The sequence below is a fragment of the Aulonocara stuartgranti genome (genome assembly GCF_965226115.1).
Source record: "Aulonocara stuartgranti genome assembly, chromosome: 17".
Taxonomy (NCBI): domain Eukaryota; kingdom Metazoa; phylum Chordata; class Actinopteri; order Cichliformes; family Cichlidae; genus Aulonocara; species Aulonocara stuartgranti.
In genome coordinates this window covers 7,616,433-7,637,190 of record NC_138953.1, presented here as the reverse complement: position 1 = coordinate 7,637,190, position 20,758 = coordinate 7,616,433, and the positions used below count along the sequence as shown (strand labels likewise).

Below are 20,758 nucleotides of genomic sequence, written 5' to 3'. Positions count from 1 at the left end.
TATTTCTGCTAAATGTTCTCAATGAAAGCTAACATATAGCAAAGATATTTATAGCAAAGCTCTTGGAAACCTCACCCAGGGGGAGAGGCTGATGGTGCCCAACCTCATACATGTAGGAAAGAAATGACCTGTTGATGTTATTTGCCATCTTTGGACTTGGAAACTCTGAGAACTGCTGGGTCATAGCTGGAAGACCCAGCCCTCATCACTAGCGATGAGCCTGCACATGACAGTCAGGTCAGTTTAAACAATAGTTTATGTTCTGCTCTCTCTGCAAGTTTGATGTCTATGAAGAAACTGATAAACCGGGCTGGTTCCCTGAACCGTCAATTGGACAGTATCAATCTTGTTATCTAACAGTCTGCAAGAAAGCAAATCAATATCAAAATATGGTTTTGTTAACCAACAGATCTTGTGCTCTTGTGATGGTCAGGCACTGACCTGGCTTTCTGCACTGTGTTTTGCGTGTGATGTCCTGCTGTAGGTCTCCTGTGTGATGGGGCATGTAAGAAAGGGATCGGAGCAAATTTCACACCTTCAGGGCAGCTCGGTGGGGGGTTGGCTACAGCTTGATGAACAGGGTGCACCTGGCTGAGAGCTGAGGAACCCCCGGCCTCTCTGGTACAGACAGAGTTTACAGATCAAAGCGGTAATCCCCACTTCATCCAGTCACACGCTCCTCCTCCTCTTCTTGCACCTTCTCCCCCTTTAAGTCTTCGTAAGCTTTTCAACTCTCCCATGCAGAGTTCGACAGTCTGCAAAGTGAGCTCTATTTAACACTCCTCATCCACACTCCTCAGCTTGAGCAACCTGTTTGCTGCTGATGCCCAAGTCAAACCCTAAAGCCCTAGCTGTGGGATTTTCTGACTCATTAGCTCTGCTCAGTCAAGTGGAGGAGCATACAGATTCCTTCCAACCAAGTTCATCAACCCAACCTGTTGCTCTGAGTGCAAGGCAATAAGAGAAAGGGGGCTCTGGCCATCGGACCCTGCCGCGACTTTGTTTAGTGTGAAATGAGATGAGGAGGAGGGGGACAAGGAGGACCAGGAGGGTAGACGATGGAAGTGCTAATCAAGTCATGTAGATCATCCTTGATGCAGTTGGGTATGGGTTGTAGGGCAGCACCAGACCCTAATTCAGTGCAGCGTATTTAACACAGTTCAGCAGTGTAGTTACCAGAGTGTTAACGCCTGTCAGTTACACGGCTGCTCATTTTGGCAGCAGGTGTCTGTATGACCCTGGGGCTCCTGTGGAGATGCTGTCCTGTTGACCTGAACTGTTTGAGGGAATATGATAAATATGACCGAAAGAACGTTTTTACCATTAGCTTCATTTTTTAAGATGCATTGTTCCAAAGTGATAAAGACTTTGTTAAGACCAGTTTTAAGTTGTACCAAAATTGCACCCAGTTTTTGTAGTGCACACTCATGTAAATAAGCATGTGAGTTTCTCTCTGACGGTTGCCTGGCAGATTGATAAGATAAGATAAGATAAGATAAGATAAGATAAGATAAGATAAGATAAGATAAGATAAGCCTTTATTAGTCCCACATGTGGGAAAATGTTTTGGTCACTGCAGAAAGTACAAGTTAAGAGCAGTAAAAATTAAGAAAAACACAATAGAATAGGACAAGATAAAATAGAATAAAATGCTTTGTCGTGGTAGGAAAAATTGCACTTGGCACTATTGCACATCAGAGAGGCCATCTGCTGCAACTGGTTGGGCTGAGAGAAAGAAGACAGGATGAAGGACATGCAGTGGAAGAGAGCCAGAGATTAATAACAAATGTCTTGTTATTATTATTATTGTCTCCCGAATCCAAACTGGAAGCTGGTTCCACAGAAGAGGGGCCTGAGAACTGAAGGCTCTGCCTCCCATTCTACTTTTAAATACTCTACTCCCCAGCAGAGATGCTACCACCCCAGCAGACCACACCATACAGGATTGGTTAAGGCCACCACAGAGTCATAGAAGGTCTTCAGGAGTGGGCCCTTCACTCCAAAAGACCTGAGTCTCCACAACAGGTACAGCCTGCCCTTTTCTGTAGAGGGCTTCTGAGACCAGTCCAGGTTATTGTTCTGATGACCTCCAAGGCACCAGCCTCAATGTCCATACCTTGGATGTTTAGTGGTTGCAGTGGAGGATGTTTGTGCCTGCAGAAGTCTTCCACCTTGGTTTTACTAGTGTTGATCTGGAGGTAGTTCAGCTGGCACCAGTCCACAAAGTCTTGAGTCAGTCCTCTGTACTCCTTGTCGTCCCCATCAGTGATGAGGCCGACTATTGCAGAGTCATCAGAGAACTTCTGCAGGAAGCACTGGGTGGAGTTGTGGGAGAAGTCTGCAGTGTAGATGGTGAAGGAGAACAGAGCCAGAACCGTTGCCTGTGGGGCCCCCATACTGCAGACGACCCTGTCCGACACACAGCCCTGAGTTCTCACATACTGTGGTCGGTCAGTGAGGTAGTCCAGTATCCATGTGGTGAGATGATGGTCCACTCCTGAGTTCTCCAGCGTATCCTTCAGGAATGTGGGCAGAATGATGTTGAAGGCACTGGAGAAATCAAAGAACATCATTCTCACAGTGCTCCCAGCGATCTCCAGGTGAGCAAGGGAATGATGTAGGAGGTGAATGACAGTATCATCCACTCCAGTGCCACACTGAGAGAGACAGGCTGGAGCTGTGTGTTGGTTGTGCAGGATGCAGTGGTTGGGGGTGGGGAGTAGCGAGCAGGGTGTGTGGAGGTGGTGTGAAATGACTGAGGTGTCAGAGGTGGAACAGCAGCAGTGGGGGTGGGTTAGTCTATGTTGAAGACTGCCTCCTGGATGAATCAAACCTGTTAAAGAAATGATTCACTTCATTTGCCCCCCATAAATACAGGGGAATGGGTAAAAGGGTGAATACAGCACATAGAACGTGTTTTGAGCACACGGACTGATTAAAAAGTGCTTTATAAGTACAGTCCATTTCCAGTTCAGGTTCATGGTGAGTCTGGACCCTGTCCCAGCTGTCATGTGGTGTGTGAATGACCACGGCAGACCCGATGGCATTTTCATGCTTTGGGTCCTTTATTAAGACTTTCACGGTTGCTGTTCACGACACACAGAGCTGCAGCTCTCCCGCTGCCAGCCCAACATACGAACAACAACAATCACAGGACCCAGTGCAATAAGTCGGCAGGACATGATTGCAGATGCTGTGCAGGTGCATCCGCCTTCCCTGCATGGCACCGCCGGCCACGCCCCACCACAGGGTGAGAGACCTGGACCTTCTTCCTGTGAGACAACAATGCTAATTCCTTAAAATGTTTCCCCTTTAGAACGATAAAAACAGCATCAGCATAGTGTTCAGCTTTTAACAAATTTATTTTTAAAAACTTCTTCATACAGTGGACTACACTTTACATATTTTAGTTTTTGTGGAATCCATTGCAACTGCTGACTCTTTCCTCGACAAAGAATGAAGCTGGAAACTGTTCAGTCCCACCTCTCAAGTCTAAATATTTGAAACTCATGAGATAGCTTTTTAGTGAAAGATTGACGGAGTGCTAAATCTTTGATGCTCTGCTTCTCTATTAAAAATGTTCTAACTTTGAAGGAGTAAAGTCAGAATTTTGACTTTTTTATGCCCCTAATCCTCTTCTGTACATTATGGTCCATGGCATATAAGTGCAAACCAACTCAGCAGTGAGTGTTTACTTTTAAATTCCAGGCAGCCAGACCCATATTAGCTCACTGTGTCTCTCTAAGCAAAGGCAACAAAATACCAAAGCAAATCTTTTTAACAATGCATTTTAATCCCAAAACAGTCCCAAATTAGTCTTTCAGAAATATACAGAGTCCCTCTGTTGGACATTTGCAGGATGAACACGAGCAGCCTGTCAGAGACTCTGCTCTCATGAAGAACAGACATTGATCAGCACTCACGTTACTGCACAAAACAAATCCTTAAAGCTTCCGTACAGCGGGGTGCTGTTATTCAAAAACAAAGCTTGAGCAGCTGAGCGCTCCTTCTTACTCTAATAAATAGTCCTGAAAAGTGCTCCGAGGTGCTGAAAAGATTAATTACTTTTCCCCTAGTGGGCACACTTAACAGTTTCCTGCCTTTTTTTTAACCACTCCTTGGCCTTGGCTTTAATGCCGTTCACAAATCTTTGCCTTATATGTCCGGGCACTCATGCCATTTTAGGATGAGGAAACAACAAAACAACAGGCATGCACAGATATAGCAAAGCGAAAGAGGCAGATCAAGTGTCCATGGCTCTTTTTAGAGCAAGCAGACAGAGTACCTGAAAATAATAACAGGGTTATTTAATCTTTAACACCTTCAGCAGCATTCAACACGGAGAGGAAATTGATGCAAAATAAAAAATATTGCAACTTTTAGTCGTTGTTGTTTTGTATAAGTGCGTTCTGCCTTCATTTCCTGTGTTCTCCAGATAAGAGGGCAGCAGGCCCTCAATAAAACAGAGGGCACAGATGATAGTGAGGCAGCCACAGGCTGTTCAATTAGGGGAAATGGTTCACAGATCTTAACGTATCTCGCTGTCTTGGTCAACAAAAGAGCTTTTTTAAAATCTTCCCTTTTTTAAAAAAAAGTTTCTTACTGACTTCATGTCATTGTATCCTCAAAACCAGTGTACAATCTAATTTTTCCAAATACCAAAGGTTTGTCTGTAAAAACATATTTACTGACTCCCTGATTGTGTTTGTGTGCATACTTGTCACATCTAAACGTTTCAGATCATCAGTATTAGTAATATTAGACAAAGATAACCTGAGTAAATCCTAAATGCAGTTTTTAAAATCATGATTTCATTCATTCAGGGAAAAAAGCTATCCAAACCTACCTGGATAAAAGCGGTTTTGGGAAAACCTTCATAGTGTCTCTTAATAGATCTGATTACATAATGTGCCCATATTTGACACAACCACTGGCTTGGCTGGTTAGTGTTTGGGTTTCCATGCTGTCCAGTGTCCAACAGAGCTAGTCAGTTCAAAACAGTCTGGAAGTCATGGCGCGGTTGACCCCGGGTCTTCTTCTGTCTAGACTGCTTGGATAAAACAATTATTTGTTGTTAGGTTTGCAGCAGGATGTGTTCCCAGAAAAATGTTGTTTTAATCATAAATCCTTCTGGAAGACAAAGAAGTAGAACAGATGTACCAAAATAGATGAAAAAAAATGTAGAGGTGTCCTACTGAGCCAAAAGAACAGAGCAGGGATCAACTACAGGAATATCCCAACCATGTGTCGGGATGCCAGTCAAGTGGAATGAGTCATATATTCACATTTTTTGTCAGTGCTTTTGAATTGTGTGGAATGTATTAAATCATCTGGGTATGATGGTTATTTACAAGCTCTAATTAAGCCTCAAAGGCTTTCCAGAAGAGTCTCAGAAACAGGCATTTGGGAACATTTCAGAACATCATTCCAGTCAATTCAGATAGCCGCAAACAATTTTTTAGTGTTATGTGATGTGCTTTCCCTGCCTGCGGCATGCGGCCCCACGTCCACATTATCCTCCCAATCATATAAATGCTGAAAAAAGAGTCCTGAATATATGTTGCGTGCTTATTTCAAGACTCAATGATTTGCTGTAACAGTGGAAAACATTTTAGCTGTGTGCTATTGTGTTATTGAGCATGTGGTGTGCCAGTGAAATGTCATGCATGGGAGCAGGCCAGTGGATGTGAGACTTAAACAATAGCGCTGGTGTTTTAATTACGTCATTTCACAATTTAACAATGGAGCTTAATGACGCTTTTGTAATAGCTTTTGGAAACTGAGGTGATTTTCAACAAAGCAGACGATGTGTGTTGGCACGATCAGTGTATTGATTGGTTGGTCCTTTCAGGGGATTTATTGCTCTTCATATGTGTGGTCACGTTTGTCTTTCACAAATGGATTAATATCAAGGGTTCTCTAAAGTCCTCAAAAATCTTCACATCAATCCAGTGCTGAGAAGATGAATTTGAACCATTTATCTCATTCGTCCATCAGCAAAAGCACAGACCTCATTCTAGATCAGGTAACCCCTGGTGTCTCTGATTTATGGCCATTCAAAAAGTATTTGATTTGAGTCTTTCTAGCCAGTTAACACTGTAGGAAATTCTTATTCTCACATCCTGTTAAATCCAAGAAGTGACCTAAGACTTTGATGTCTTTGTAATGCTGTGTCTGGCAGCCTGGACAGCATGCACATATGAGGTAATGATCACGAAGTCGTATGCTGCGAGGCAGCCACACCAAACCTGGCTGTAATCCTGATAGAAAACACATGAGGTAGTGCTGATTGTCCGTCTGTGTCTGGAGCCTGGCTTTTTAACCTGCACACTGGCTGACAGGTGGCACAGCGTTGCCTCAGTGGACACTGAGCCCACAGGGTAGGAAGTACGAGCTATTTTTTGCACTGGTGACAGACACCGTTGACACAGGGAGAAATGTCTGAGCTATAGGACTGGACATATAAGGAACCTTGTGATCCAACCTGCGCTGTTGGGATGTAGTGGAAATTTACTGAGAGATATGTGTTTTATCACATTTTAGGGGTTGTGTGTTAGCGTATGCTTACTGTTTTTGCCTCAGCTTTACTGCTCTGATGACGTCCTTTTAGCTACATTGCACACTTTTGATGCTTCACATAAAAACTGGTGTTTCTTCACTTTGGTGAAAAGGCAAAACCCCTCAATGGCCAAACAATGTCAATTATTCCCTGGGGCAAGCTTTATAGCAAAATAATTTAGCAAACACCAAGTGCTTGGAACTGTAACTCCTTAAATGGCTACTTGAGGCAAGCACCAACATTTAATCGGCTCCTAAAGATGTTAAAATGCTGACTATTACTGAAGAAATGGCTTGGGGTGTGACTACTTTCTGGAAAAATTGGATGGTTCCTAGGCTTCCCTGAGCCAGTTCAAGTCTCTGAGCTAGCCCTCTCTTCCCTATTAGTGTCTTTGCAAATGACTGAAGCTATAATGCACTCATCTTGATGAATGACATGGCTTGTTTTCTGGCTATTTGTACTGTCCTGCATTAACTATGCAGAGCACCTACATAGTTAATACGCCTCATGCTGACATTCCATCTTTTATGTACAGTCTATGGTTATGGTTTCCCTTCTTTTATTTCATACAGTTGGGGCAGAATATACACTATTGTGAAAAGTATTTGCTCGTCTGCTTCACACATATGAACTTGAGTTCCCATTCTTAATTCATAGGGTTTAATATGATGTCCATCCGCCCTTTGCAGCTATAGTTTCATCTTGTACTGCTTTCCACAAGGTTTAAGAGTGTGTTTATGGGAATATTTGACCATTCTTCCAGATTTGTGAGGCCAGACACCAATGTTGTACTAGAAAGCGTGGTTCTAAGTCTCTAATCTAATTCATGCCAAAGGTGTTCTAACAGTCTGAGGTCAGGACTCTGAAGCCAGTGTTGATAACAGTCAAGTTCTTTCACACCAAGCTGGTGTACAGTCATGTTAAAACAGGAAGGAACCCCAAACTCTTTCCACAAAGTTGGGAGCGTGAAATTGTCCAAAATGCTGAAATATACCAAGACTGGACAAGTCTTGGTATGTTACTCTTAAGAGTTCCTTTTCACTGGAGCTAAGGTGCCAAGCCCAGCTCCTGAAAAAACAACCTCACCTCTACCAAATTTTACTCTTGGCACAATGCAGCCAGACATGTACCATTCTCCTGGCAACCACCAAACCCAGACTTGTCCATCAGATTGCCAGACAGAGAAGTGTGATTCATCACTTCAGAAAACACGTCTCCACTGCTGTACACTACTGCATATGACGCTTGTAATGGTGGTGATGCAGCTGCTCAGCCACAGAAACCCATTCCACAAAGCTCTCCGCACTGTTCTTGAGCTAATCTGAAGGCCACATGAAGTTTGCAGGTCTGTAGCGACTCCTGAGAAAGTTGGTGACCTCTGTGCATGATGCACCTCTGTGAATTCACATGGCTTACCACTTTATGGTTGCTTTGCTGTCATTCCCAGTCACTTCCACTTTGTTTTAATACCACTAACAGCTCACTGTGGGATATTTGGTAGCAAGGAAATTTCATTCGCCAAGTTCCTGAGAGCAACCCATTCTTTCACTAATCTTTGTAGTAGCAGTCTGCATGTCTAGGTGCTTGATTTTATACACCTGTGGCCATGGACGTGATTGCAACACCTGAATTCAATAATTTGGATGACTGAGTGCCATTATAGTGTCTATCTGTTCTAAAAACAAAATAACAGTTTGAATCTGAACATTTTCATATTCACAACAGCACTTCCACAGTATGATATTTAATCTACCTTGCCCTACTTTTGGCTCCAGTGTTGATTCCGGTCTGCTCCTTGTTCATGTCTACTTCTTCTCCTCCCTGGGGATGTTATTGTGGAAACCAGGGACCACAGTGGGTCTTCTTCTCCTGCAGCAGTAAATGTATGTTGTAACCCCCCCACACACATCCCGTCACTGTAACTGGGAACAATTTTCTGTGCAGTTGTTTCTAATCTTTAGCAGAACACATTGTTTTTGTGTGCTTACTCTCCCACGAAATGAACAGTGTGTCTGTTTTTAATTGTTTTTCACTTGAATATTTGAGTGAGTGCGCTTGGGCCTCACAGAGGATCTGCATAGCTGCAGTTTCCGGCACAGGTAAGGAGCAAAAACTGAGGGCATGAGCTAAAGTTCTCCTCGGGCTGGTCCTCAGTTACAGAAACAGATACATTAATCACCAAGACACTCGTGTAAAAGCAATAAAGCCTGTCACTGCCTAGTTTTGTTTTGTATCTTTCTCTGAGTGATCTGTCATTGAAACCTGAGCCAGATAGTATTTTACCACAGTATTTATTTAAATCCATATGGGGGACCAGATGTTGACTGTATTTCCACAGAAAAATGTTTTTGCTTAAAAACAACTCGTACACACATTGTGAATGGATAATTTAAAGTCAAAGAAAATTTACGAAGTCATAGAGGAAGCACTCAAAAAGCCAGGGAGGGCCTGTTCATTTTTATACAACCACTCTGGCCAAATCGAGTTTTGTGCCAAGTGTTATGAAAGCAGGAAAGCAGCACGACCAGACGGCATCCCAGGTCGTATCCTAAGAGACTGCGCATACCAGCTAGCTCCTGTGTTCACTGAGATATTCAACATCTCTTTATCTCAGTCGGTGATCCCCACATGCTTCAAAGAGTCCATCATTGTTCCTGTCCCGAAGAAACCCCACCCTGCTTCTCTCAATGACTATCGCCCTGTAGCCCTCACCTCAGTAGTGATGAAGTGCTTTGAACGCCTGGTCAGAGACTTCATCATTTCTTCACTACCAGACACACTGGACCCACTACAGTTCGCTTACCGTCCAAATCGTTCCACAGACGATGCCATCTCTCATCTCCTCCACACATCACTCACTCACTTGGACACTAGAAGGGGGAATTATGTTAAAATGCTCTTCATAGACTACAGCTCTGCATTTAACACCATAATTCCCTCCACACTCACCACCAAGCTGGAGCATCTGGGACTCAGCTCATCTATGTGTCAGTGGATCTCCAACTTCCTAACTGGCAGACCACAGGCAGTAATGATGGGCGGACATGTCTCAGCCTCCACCACTCTCAGCACTGGAGCCCCCCAGGGGTGTGTTCTGAGCCCCCTGCTGTACTCTTTGTACACATATGACTGTGTGGCCACTACCAGCTCCACCACCATCATCAAGTTTGCTGACGACACTGTCGTGGTGGGCCTGATCTCTGATAACAACGAGACGGCCTACCTGAAGGAGATTAGGAATCTGGAGAACTGGTGCCAGAGGAACAACCTCCTTCTAAACGTCAGTAAGACAAAGGAGCTGATAGTGGACTTCAGCACTAAGCAGGAGAGGAACTACCAGACCCCCGTCATCAACGAGTGCCCAGTGGAGAGAGTGGACAGCTTCAAATACCTCGGAGTTCACATCACGCAGGACCTGTCATGGTCCTGTCACATCAACACCGTGGTGAAAAAGGCCCGACAGCGTCTCTACCACCTCAGACGCTTGAGAGACTTCCAACTGCCCTCCAAGGTGCTCAGGAACTTTTACTCGTGCACCATAGAGAGCATCCTGGCGGGAAACATCTTAACCTGGTTCGGGAACAGCACCATGCAGGACAGACGAGCTCTACAGAGGGTTGTGCGGTCAGCTGAGCGCACCATCCGCTTCGAGCTCCCTGACCTGCACTCAATCTACAGCAGGCGGTGCTGGACCAAGGCCAGGAAGATCGTGAAGGACCTCAGCCATCCCAACAACAGACTGTTCTCTCTGCTGAGGTCAGGAAAGCGATTCCGCTCCCTGAAGACCAACACAGAGAGACTGAGGAGGAGCTTCTTCCCGCAGGCGATACGGTCTCTCAATCACACCACCACACAGTACTGACCCACACATATGGTTCTTACACACACACTGGACATTCTGGACTTTGGTTTTGCACAACACTGGTCACTATATTCTTCATTTCCGGTTAATACTTGTACAGCTGCTGTTATTGTGTATATATTTATTTATATTTAGATTTCTTCATACATTCTTATATAGTTCTATATTGTGTATTGTGTATTTTGTTGTACAGTTATTTTATTTTCAACTTTAATTTATATATTTTATCTTATTCTTTCCCAGTTAAATTTACCCTTCATTCTAATTTGTGTTGTACAGTTATTTCATTTTTAACCTTAATTTATATTTTATTCCTTCCTAGTTAAATTTACCCTTTTTAATTTTTCATATTTATTTCCTTTCTTATTCATAGCCTTTTCCTTTTTTGTTTTCTTTAGGTCACGAGCAGTTGTCCAAGCATTTCACTACATATCGTACTGTGTATGACTGTGTACGTGACAAATAAAAAAAAATTAATTTGAATTTGAATTTTTATGACTCACAAAGCACCTTCTGCTAAAAACCATAGGGCTGGGTTAACGTGAAAGGTAAAATAGGCCCGTGGTCGTAGCAGACATGTGAAATATTTCAGTACCTCTTAAAGTGCAGGAGAGGCAGCATCGAACTGGTGTGAAGTCTCTTCTGGGTTGGACACCTCCGCCTGTGAGACAGGAGAATGTACTGCTTGACCTGGCTGGTAATACCACCAAGGTCATCTGCTGTCCCCCGTTTTCACTCTAACACAGTTGTGTCAAACCTAAGGCCCCGGGGCCAGAACCAGCCCATCAGAGACTTGAATCTGGCTGACTGGACCGCTTTGGAGAATGTGAAGGAGTGAATAGAACTGACATTGAACTTTTAATTGTATTTTTATAGGTTTTACAGCTTCTTCTATTAATAAGCCCCCCCCCCCCTCCCCATACACCAATTAATAGATGTAAAAAGATGTTTTTCTGTAAGTTTACACATTTATCATGTGATTTCACTGACCCGTCCACTTGAGTGTAAAATGAGTTTAACATCCCTGCTACAGTACATGCGGCATCTCCGCCTTCTGTCTGTCTCTTCAAGTATCTCAGTAAGATTTATTTCCATGTCTGTAAAGTGGACTTCAAATACTTCACAATACTCTAAAGCTGCTCAGCTGAGTGAGCTTTCCCAGAATCATTGAATATGTTTTATTTTTTTCTTTCTCTTAGCCAAAGCAGTACATGTGGTGTGTTTAAAAAAAATAAAATAAAAAAGAGAGAAAACAAAAATGAACTTTTAACAGTGAGATGAGAAGATGCACGCTGCACTCTTATCTGTTCAGTAAATTGGAAGCTCCAGCAGCAAAAAGCCAGCGGACTTTGTTTAGACTGGAAAACATCCTAATGAGCTAGAAAGTTAATATTTGGTATGACCACCTTTATTCTTTAACACAGCCTGGTCTCTCTTAGCCACGCTTTCTTATAATTAGTTTGAGGAGTCTTCAGGAATAGTTCTCCAGGCTTCTTGAAGGACATTCAAAGCTCTTCTTTTGATGCTGGCTGTCTCTTTTGTTCCGATCTTTGTCAAGATGATCCCACATAGCTTCAGTAATATTTTTATGTTTTTGATTTTTCCATCCAGGTATGCTTTTACTGCACTGGCAGTGTGTTTGGGATCATCATCATGCTGAAAAATTAAGCTGTTGAAATGAAGCTCAGATGCTTTCCAGATGGTATTGCAAGTGGACCAAAATCACAGTGCTGTGTTCATAATTCAGTCAGTTTAAACAGGATCCCCAACACCACTGGCAAAAATGCAAAGCCAAAATCCCAGTTTTAACCAAAGATCTCAAATGTGGATTAATCTGATTGTTAAAACCAATTGTCAGCAATTTTCAGTTCAGTTCATCCTTTTCTTCCTGTTTGCCTTCATTGAGAAGAGCTTTTTAACAGCCAGCTGTGATGAGGTTTCAGTGGATCCACCTGAGGGCCAGATGGATCACTCAGGTCCTGTGTCAGGTCTGTGGATTTTTTTCCTCTCTCTTAAAGACATTGCTTTCAAAAATTGTTCATCTGCTGTAGTTTTATGCTATAGTTTTGTTTAGGCCTGCCACTTCTACTTTACTCTCCACGTATTCAGTTTCCTCAAATTTTTTAAGGAGACATTGCACACGTGCAGCGATATGACAGGTTTTCGGCTTCAAACATACTTTGGGAATCACAATGCTGGTGTAAAAATACTATTTTATGCCTGTCAAACTGTGCTTTTCTTTGGGATTTTTATCGGATTCGACAAATTAAATGGAAACAAATCATGTGCTTTTAGTAAAAAAAGTGCCAAAAGATAGAAAAAAGTGTGTTAAAATGTGTTCTTTGCTTAGTTGTCTGTCATGTGTAGATACAACACGGTCCATCTCCTGATTTAAATGCTTTTTATGCTTCAGTGATTCATAGGTCAGTGTTAATTAGCTTAAAAATTGAACAGAAAAAAACACAATTTCTCTGGAAATGGTCTGGTACAGTGTCCAAAAAACTGGAAATGAGACATCGTCCAAAGAAAAATCCTGGAGAACTATCACTCACTTTAAAAATGAAAGAAATTCTGGCTCATTGGATGCAAAATATAAAGTAATGAAGAGTGACTCAAGACGCAAGACTGCATCTCTTAGTGCGTAATCCTGCTGGGCTGCTTCTTTATGCGTAGTTTGGATGCTCACAGCAACTTCATACTTTACTTAATCTTTTCATCTAAATCTTGGCATTAAAGCAAATAGAGGTATTTCCCTAAATGTCAAACACATGAATTATGATGATAGATGAAATGCCAAACAGGATTTGGACACATAACACATGACAGTACTGGTGAACCATTAGGCTGAGCAAGATTTCTCTGACTTTCTGAGCCACGATTGTTCAATACATCATCCTTGCATAAAGATTATTATCAACACTGGCTTCACTTCACACAGAAAATATATATGATCAGGACTAAATTACTGGCAGCCTAATAGTATCACTGGAGATAAGCGTGAACATGCCTCTCAAAGCCGTCCTTTCAGCCCTCTTGAGAATTTAAATGGGATTTTACATGAGGAACTTTGCAGTAAGCAAGTATAAAGCCACTCTCTGTTCCACAGCCAGCTCCTTGGAGAATTCACGCCAGAGAGAGGATCAGCTCCAGAGATGAAAGTGAGGTCAAGGTGTCTTTTTTTTCTTGCCCCCCCCTCTAAATCAGACTTTGTCTCAGGCGGCTCCTCTCCTCTTCCCAAACTGAGAGCACACAGAGCTCTGGAAACTGAGCAATAAAGGTGATGAAATTCAATTTTAAAAATTCAATTTTACTTATGTAGCGCCAAATCACAACAATAGTCGTCAAAGGGGAGAGAAACTGTGCTGGGCAGAGTCAGATCAGGTTGTCTAAGACATTTAAGTACACACAGTATACTATATTTGTTGAGATTGATCTTCAACTGGAGTAACATTGTCTTCAACATATCTGTCTTTGTTTTGCACTGCTCTGTGTTTGTGTGGATATGAAATGGTGTCTACACATGTGGCAGACCACTCACTGAAAACACACCGTACAAGTACATGTACTGCTCATTGACTGGCTAAGGCCGCCCCTCCAGTAATACATGGAGATGGTAGGATGCAAAGGTGTGGTTCTTCACAGCAGTTAGAGGGAGCCCAGTCAGAATCAAATGGGGAAAGAATGGAACCAAACACAGACAGCATCTTGAAAACCTGGGCTTCGAGGTTTACCTATCAAATCTAAGATAGTTTGTAGGTCTCTTTTGGTCTGATCATCCTTAAATGGAGCAGGGAAAACCCAGATTTAAACCCCGCAGATCATCAGATGGAAGCACAAAGACACTTCGCATCCAATCTGAAAAAGATTGAGAAGATCTGCCACAAATAATAAATGGAATAAACTGCCAAGATCCAGTTGGGAAAGCCCTTCAAGACGTCCAAGAAGACACAAGCTGTAACGTAGTGTAAATCCAAGCTTAAGGACCCATCCAGTGGGCCCTTTAGATTTTCTCTAGACATCACATTCATTTAATTTGGAGCATATGCATTTCTCCTTTCTTCTCTTCAGCAAGAATGATGGGGAAACCATCATACTTCCTTTGGCTGACACTGGTCAGCAGGTGATTTGAGAGCTGCAGAGGAAAACGCTAAAGTGCATCCGGTATTTAGCTTACATGTTTCTTCCTTCCTGTTCTCAGACATTTTTTTTTTTCCTTAGCAATAAAAGCATAATTCAAGCATAGACAGTGCAGTGGTTTCCTAAGAGCTGTTAATTGACAATGTTAGGAAAACCATAAATTATTTCACATCTGTCTGAAACTCGAGTAATTTATGACGTTGCAATATATGATTATGGTTGCATGTAAATGCCTGGGGTTTTTAAAAGCTGACAAACACGCTTGTTTTTTGTGGGCTTGGTTGACTTCTGCTCAGCGTCTGCAAAACTAATTGCACGCAGGCAAACCCATGATGCTGGCACACAATCAGAAATGAGAAACGACCACTTTCTGGCGCTTTCTTTACATTGAATACACGAATAAAGTATGTGCACCCTCCATAAATGATTAAAGGCCTCGTGAGTGTTTTGTAAATTAAAAATGATCCCTTCACATAGAGTTCAGACGAACCATCAAGTCGCCAGGCATTGTTTCAAGAGTTTGCACCTTAAAATCTGCCTATAGTCCCTACATGAGCTTACCACTAAATTAAAAGCTGCACATGACGCTGCACCTCCCTGCGCAGTATGTGTGTGTGTGTGTTCCTTCTTTAGCCCACTCGACCCCAACCCAACTTTCACTTTCCCTGCACACTCTTACACTTCCTCCCTGCCCAAACACCCCCTTCACCCTGGACTCCCCTGGCCCCTTTCTCACTGCTTTCCCGTGATCTCTTAAGCACTACAAACCACCTCACTGAATACAATCTCTCTCTCTCACACACACACACATGCACACTCGTACATGGAACATTGTTTCCACTATCAACTGCTCTGTATTTCACCATCTGTTACGCACTCCCCCAGCTGTTGCCCACACTCTCCTTGCTCGGCAAAATAACAGCTCTACGAGCCGATGACACGCACACAGGACAGAAATTACACAGGGCCGTGTCTGCTAATTAGAGAGAGAAGCCAGTTTAGCATCTCGTCAGTCTGCAGGTAGAGTCTGCTGTTAGACTGGTCGCCCTCCTCCCAGTTAAATTCATGGCAAACTGATGAGCCCTTTACCTAATGAGGCACACTTAACCAACCGTGTCTGGATCATTATGTTGAGAAGAATGTGCTTACAGTGGCCTCTCAAAAGCACATCTTTATTGAGCCTAATGGCTGCTTACGTTTTTGCTCTACGCTCTACCAAACCACAGAGATTTTGCCGTCTTATTTTTCCTCTTTAACCACCCATGGTTGACTCTGGGCTTAGAATCATTCGTGAGGCCGAAGGTTTTTCACGCTCCTCACGTTTCCAAGCTGGTGTGTTACTATAAAATGTTCAAACCTTAAAGACAATACGCTCTCAGAGCAGCAGAATATGTGATTTGGATCCTGGCCTTCCAAGGGGAAGTTCTGGAAATGAAATCATTGACAAGACATGAGCATGCAGGTAGGGATAGTCCATGCAGCTTCTGGGAGCGGTGCCAGCAACAGTGCTGCGTCCAAAAGACTCCAAATACCATGCTGCCAGCATATGCAAAATGTATTTTTTTAAATAAAACATGAAAAGCTGTGATTTTTTAATAAGTTCATTTGAATTGACACGTGCAATCTGTGCATTAATACTTGATCATCGTCTGTAACCACACACTGCTGTGATGACGATCCAGCCTGGCCTTTTGTGCGCTTCCAAGAAAGTGAAAAGTGTTTGAGAGCACTGGTCTAAACACTAACTGGTCATTTCCTTGGATAAGTTATTAAACTGTAGGAGAGGAACACTTGTTTTGAGGGTGGGGGCAGGGGGTCTCCATGTACGCTCGTCTACATCTGCCCGTTCCTCAGGAGAAAGACAAGCGAGTGTGAATCTGACTCACTCATTCGGGCCTAACACTTTGGTGCTCAGCACACAGTGGATTGATTACTGCACATCTGCACATGTGAAGGGGAAAAAAATATGAAATTCATCTTAAAAAGTGTGCTGCAAAGCGCTCTGCATGCAAGTGAAGATATTTTATGGTAAATAATTCTGGTATTATAATAAAAGATTTTAAAGGACCGCTGACGCTCACAGCAAGGCGGGCTCTAAATCTGTGATTTTATCAAGGTTTTATTAACAACCCGTGACAGAGTTTGAACCTTTTCCTGCCAGTCAACAAGCTCAAGCAGCCCTGTGCTACAACATTATCATGAAGTTTATTTCTTCAACACGTTGATTCATAACCTTCTTGGAAAAGCAGCACCTCTGAACCTTTCTCTGGAAGTTGAGAGGAAGTGAAACATCTGGATAGAGCATCGCTACCCGAAGATGCTGAGTAATAGCAATGCCAGAGAGAGACTCCATCCCGTGTGGGCTTCCTCCTCCTCACACTGTCTTTGATGAAGAAGGGGGACAGCGAGTAGACTCACTGCTGCAGGCACACATCCGCAGCACAAAGGGCCTCAGACACCTTGTTTACAGGAATCACAAAATCCTTATGAAAGTCGTCGTTTGCACTGGTTGATGGGCTCTCTTGGAGTTTTCATGCCACTTTGACCTCTCTTACCTTGCTCCGTGTTTGGGCATTCTAACTGCTCACTGTCACTGCTGTTTAACTGTCTTCAGGTTAAAAAACCCTGTGTTCTCCACCTGGAATTAGAGGCAGGAAAAGCTCCGTGTCTCCCAGGCCCCTAAACTGCAAACCATATGGACTCAATCCCGGTCCAGGCTGATCTGAGGATGCAGACATCTAGAGGAGGATGCCATGGCATGTGGCGGGGAGGGGGTCGTGACAGAGCTCTTCTTGTCCAAGGTTATTGGGTTAGTCTGAGTGGGAAATGGTGGAAGTGAGTTGGAGCTTGTTTGTTTGGAAAAATCGATGGTTGAGATGAGGAAACGGTGTCATTTTCAAGGAGAACTCTGTGCAGCGTTAGGACAGGGAAACCGCAAAACAAAGGAGCATTTTTGGTGCCGGAGCAAATGTGTCATTATAAACACTGCTGGAGTTTATACACCTAATAAATCTGTGCTTGTGTAAATCTCGGGAGAAGGAGCAGACGCAAAATCAAAAGCCCTCAGACTATATGGCATGCTACCTAAGCTCATAAACCACATTCACATCTAACAGTCTAACTCTCTCGCTGAATCATAGCGTTTTGTTTTGTTTTATGAGAGTGCATTATTGACTACATCAAAATTCTCTTTTTCATCATTTGTTTAATCCTGTGCTACAGTCAGGAGGCAGTCAAGTCTTTATATATACAGCACACTGTGAGCACGCTACAGCATATTTTCACTTTTCCAGCCAATGCCCAATTTCAGTTTAATGGTCAATGTATAAAAGATAAAGGTTACTTACTTAAATTGAACTAGTGGATTTAAGATACTGCATGCTATTTGTTTTAGTAGTATTGTGATCATTATTTCATTGATACTGGCTTTCTACTTTGAATGTTGGATGTGTGATGTATGTTCAGAAACAGGCGACCATAATAATCCCATTTTCTGTGACGATTTCCTTATGAATGTGCATCAAGTGCACTTACAACTAACTCAAGCTCACTTATTCTGCCATGTAAAGTGTTAGTGATACTATTAGAGCCGCTTCAAAATTAAGCTCTTTTTAAAACTCAGCTTACACGCAGTGTCATATATGTCAAGTAAAGTAATTGCATAACATTTTGAACTGATGCCATCTGATGTTTTCTGTTTTACGTCATTATTTTTTGTGTTGGTTTGCGTATGTCTATGATTTACAATTTTTACGTGCATTTTATAACGTTTTATAACTAAACATATTGAAAACGTGCAGGGTAGTGCAGCACTCAAACTCCACTCAAAGAGTGACTGAAGGGCTCAAGCCAAAACTCCGTCCGTGATGTCACGAGTCAGTAACCGGTGAAATCCAACACCACCAGCTGGTAGGATGGGGTTGTGATGGGCTGAGTACGGGTTCCCCTCGCATCAGTGCAAGTCAAGGCACATAGCAGAAGCCACCGCCTGGAGGCAAAGACGCATGGAACTGAATCTGCTGTGTTGGAGACCAAGAAGAAGTCGAGTGCTAATTCTGTGAATCCCTGAGAGCAGTCAAGTTTACATTGGTGCATACCGACTCGCTGCACTGCAAGTCCTTCTCTCCCCCCTATGCAACTGTTGCGCGTCTCCACTTTGGATAGAAGTAGCTTGATCACTGCGCGCCGCAGAGCGCAAAGGAACTGAGGCTTTGGTTTTGAAAGAGTTTGGAGAGACCTCTCCTCAGGACTGCAGCAGCTACGATGAGGAAACTCTGAGGTGGCAGTTATCTCCGTCCGCTTTATGCTTCCTTTGGCTCTTACCAAAGGTTAGCCCATGTGCAGGTATCCCCTTGAGTGTGATTCTGTTTTCACCCAGATCTCTGCTGCCTGGACAAATGCATACAAATGCATTTAGGAGCTCAACGGACAAGGAGTGGACACGTTTCCCCGGCAGCAACGTAAGTGGTCATTTGGTTAAGTACTCTGCAGATGTCAGACTATCTATGCGCTGAAGCTGTTTCCGGAACAGGTTTTCGCTTGATATGGCAACTGGGAGACTTATTTCTGTTCAGGTTCTTTGGCGTGTTTCCCTGACAGGGCGCCAGTTGACCAAACAAGTTTCAGCAGCTGAGCTGCACGATTGTGGCACCAAAACGTGGCACAAACTATTCAGAATTTTAGAAAGTTTAAGCACGAGACGACTGAGCTTTGCTGTAGTTTTTCTCTTTTTAGGATGTCTTCAGCTCGATCCGTTTGACCTGTTTGTTCTGCATATTAGCTTCACTCTAGCTGTGCACGGACTGCTGCTGTTAAGCTTTACCATCCCCATCTGATACCTGTACTTTTCCATACACCCATGCATTTCAGCTTTGGAAGTTGGCTTTGATCCCACCATGTGAACATGCAGTCTAGGATCTGCTACAATATCATCTTTTTATTTGGCACCCACTCACACAGCTCCAGTAAGCTGAAGAATAAACAGTAAACCATGGAGAAAGGGGATGAATGAGGCTGTCTTGTAAGTAATAATGCTTATTCTGCAAGTGATAAATTAGAAGAAGCACAGAAGCAAATGTGAAGGACCCAAGAGGAGCAAATGTGTCCATCTCTGTAAACGTGTTAAGGCTTTAGATGAACACCCTTAAACCCTAAACATTCCTCATGGGAGTGTGCATTATTGACATCTAGCATGCAGGTCTTGTTGTCCTGCTACATTCAGCTGGGGTCTGTGGAACATCAGAAATGTGCACTTCTTGAAAGAAAGAGTACTTCACAGGAAAAGCATTATCTTCTATCAGAAGTGAGTCCAAGTTGCCTGTACTCTATTATGAATCTCTTCCAGATATGATCTAAAAACAAAATCTGAGATCACAAGACATTCTGTTATTCTCTGCTGATAGCGGTTGCTTGATGTAAAACAAAGTAGAGTTGAAACCCTATAAGAGATCCTTTTTTTTGTCCTTGGTAGTGAATATGAGAGCCTTATGGGGAAAACTGAGGTGACTGGGGATAAATGTGGCCTCCCTTGAATTCACAGACAGAGTTAGTGTGTATGCATCAGTGGTTAACTGGCTCCTGAGCTCCAGACAATCACCCACTGTTGCAGGCATTACTGTTCTATTGCTGCCAGTGCTAGAACTATAACACTGCAGAAACACAACCACTCACATACACTCTGGCTGAGAGTGCATGCTGACTCCTCAGCACAGGTTGGTACCTCCAGGTGGTTGATAATGTGAGCAGAAGTTTGCTATTGTCAGGTCAATGAGGCAGAAGGACAAAAAAGCAGAGAATATAAAGGGTTTTTCTGCCAGCACATTATTTGTCTTTTTATAGAAGTTTATGAACATTTTTGCAAATGGTACAAATTTCAGTCCATTGTTAAGAAATACAGAAAAACATCAGCAAGAATTCATACAGGAAGTGAAGTGCTTTCATTTGAAAACGTTAATTGTTCTGTAGTTTTACCCAGTTATTATGTTTTTCAGTGTACCACATGTCTACTGTGCCTCTGAGTGCATGAGGGATACTAAGTTTTACTGTCACTACATAAAGTACAAACTGTGTAGCTCCCTATGAGGCTACCCTAGTACATGTTACATTCTGTAGAAGCATTATAGGGTAATGCTTCTACAGAAAAGCCTTCCTGTATAAGTTGTAGTGGACTGCATGATAGGATAAGTATTTATGCAAGAAAA

At 42.9% G+C, this 20,758-nt stretch overlaps 1 protein-coding gene across 1 annotated transcript in view; it reads left to right on the top strand.

Annotated features, from left to right (window-relative positions):
* The first annotated feature begins 18,447 nt into the window (after nt 1-18,447).
* col24a1 (collagen type XXIV alpha 1 chain) overlaps nt 18,448-20,758 on the top strand; it is an 86,627-nt gene continuing 84,316 nt past the window's right edge. The window contains exon 1 of the mRNA XM_082510096.1: nt 18,448-19,018. Within this exon, the coding sequence (XP_082366222.1) occupies nt 18,966-19,018 (53 nt within the window). The 5' untranslated portion in view covers nt 18,448-18,965. The remainder of the gene's footprint in view (nt 19,019-20,758) is intronic.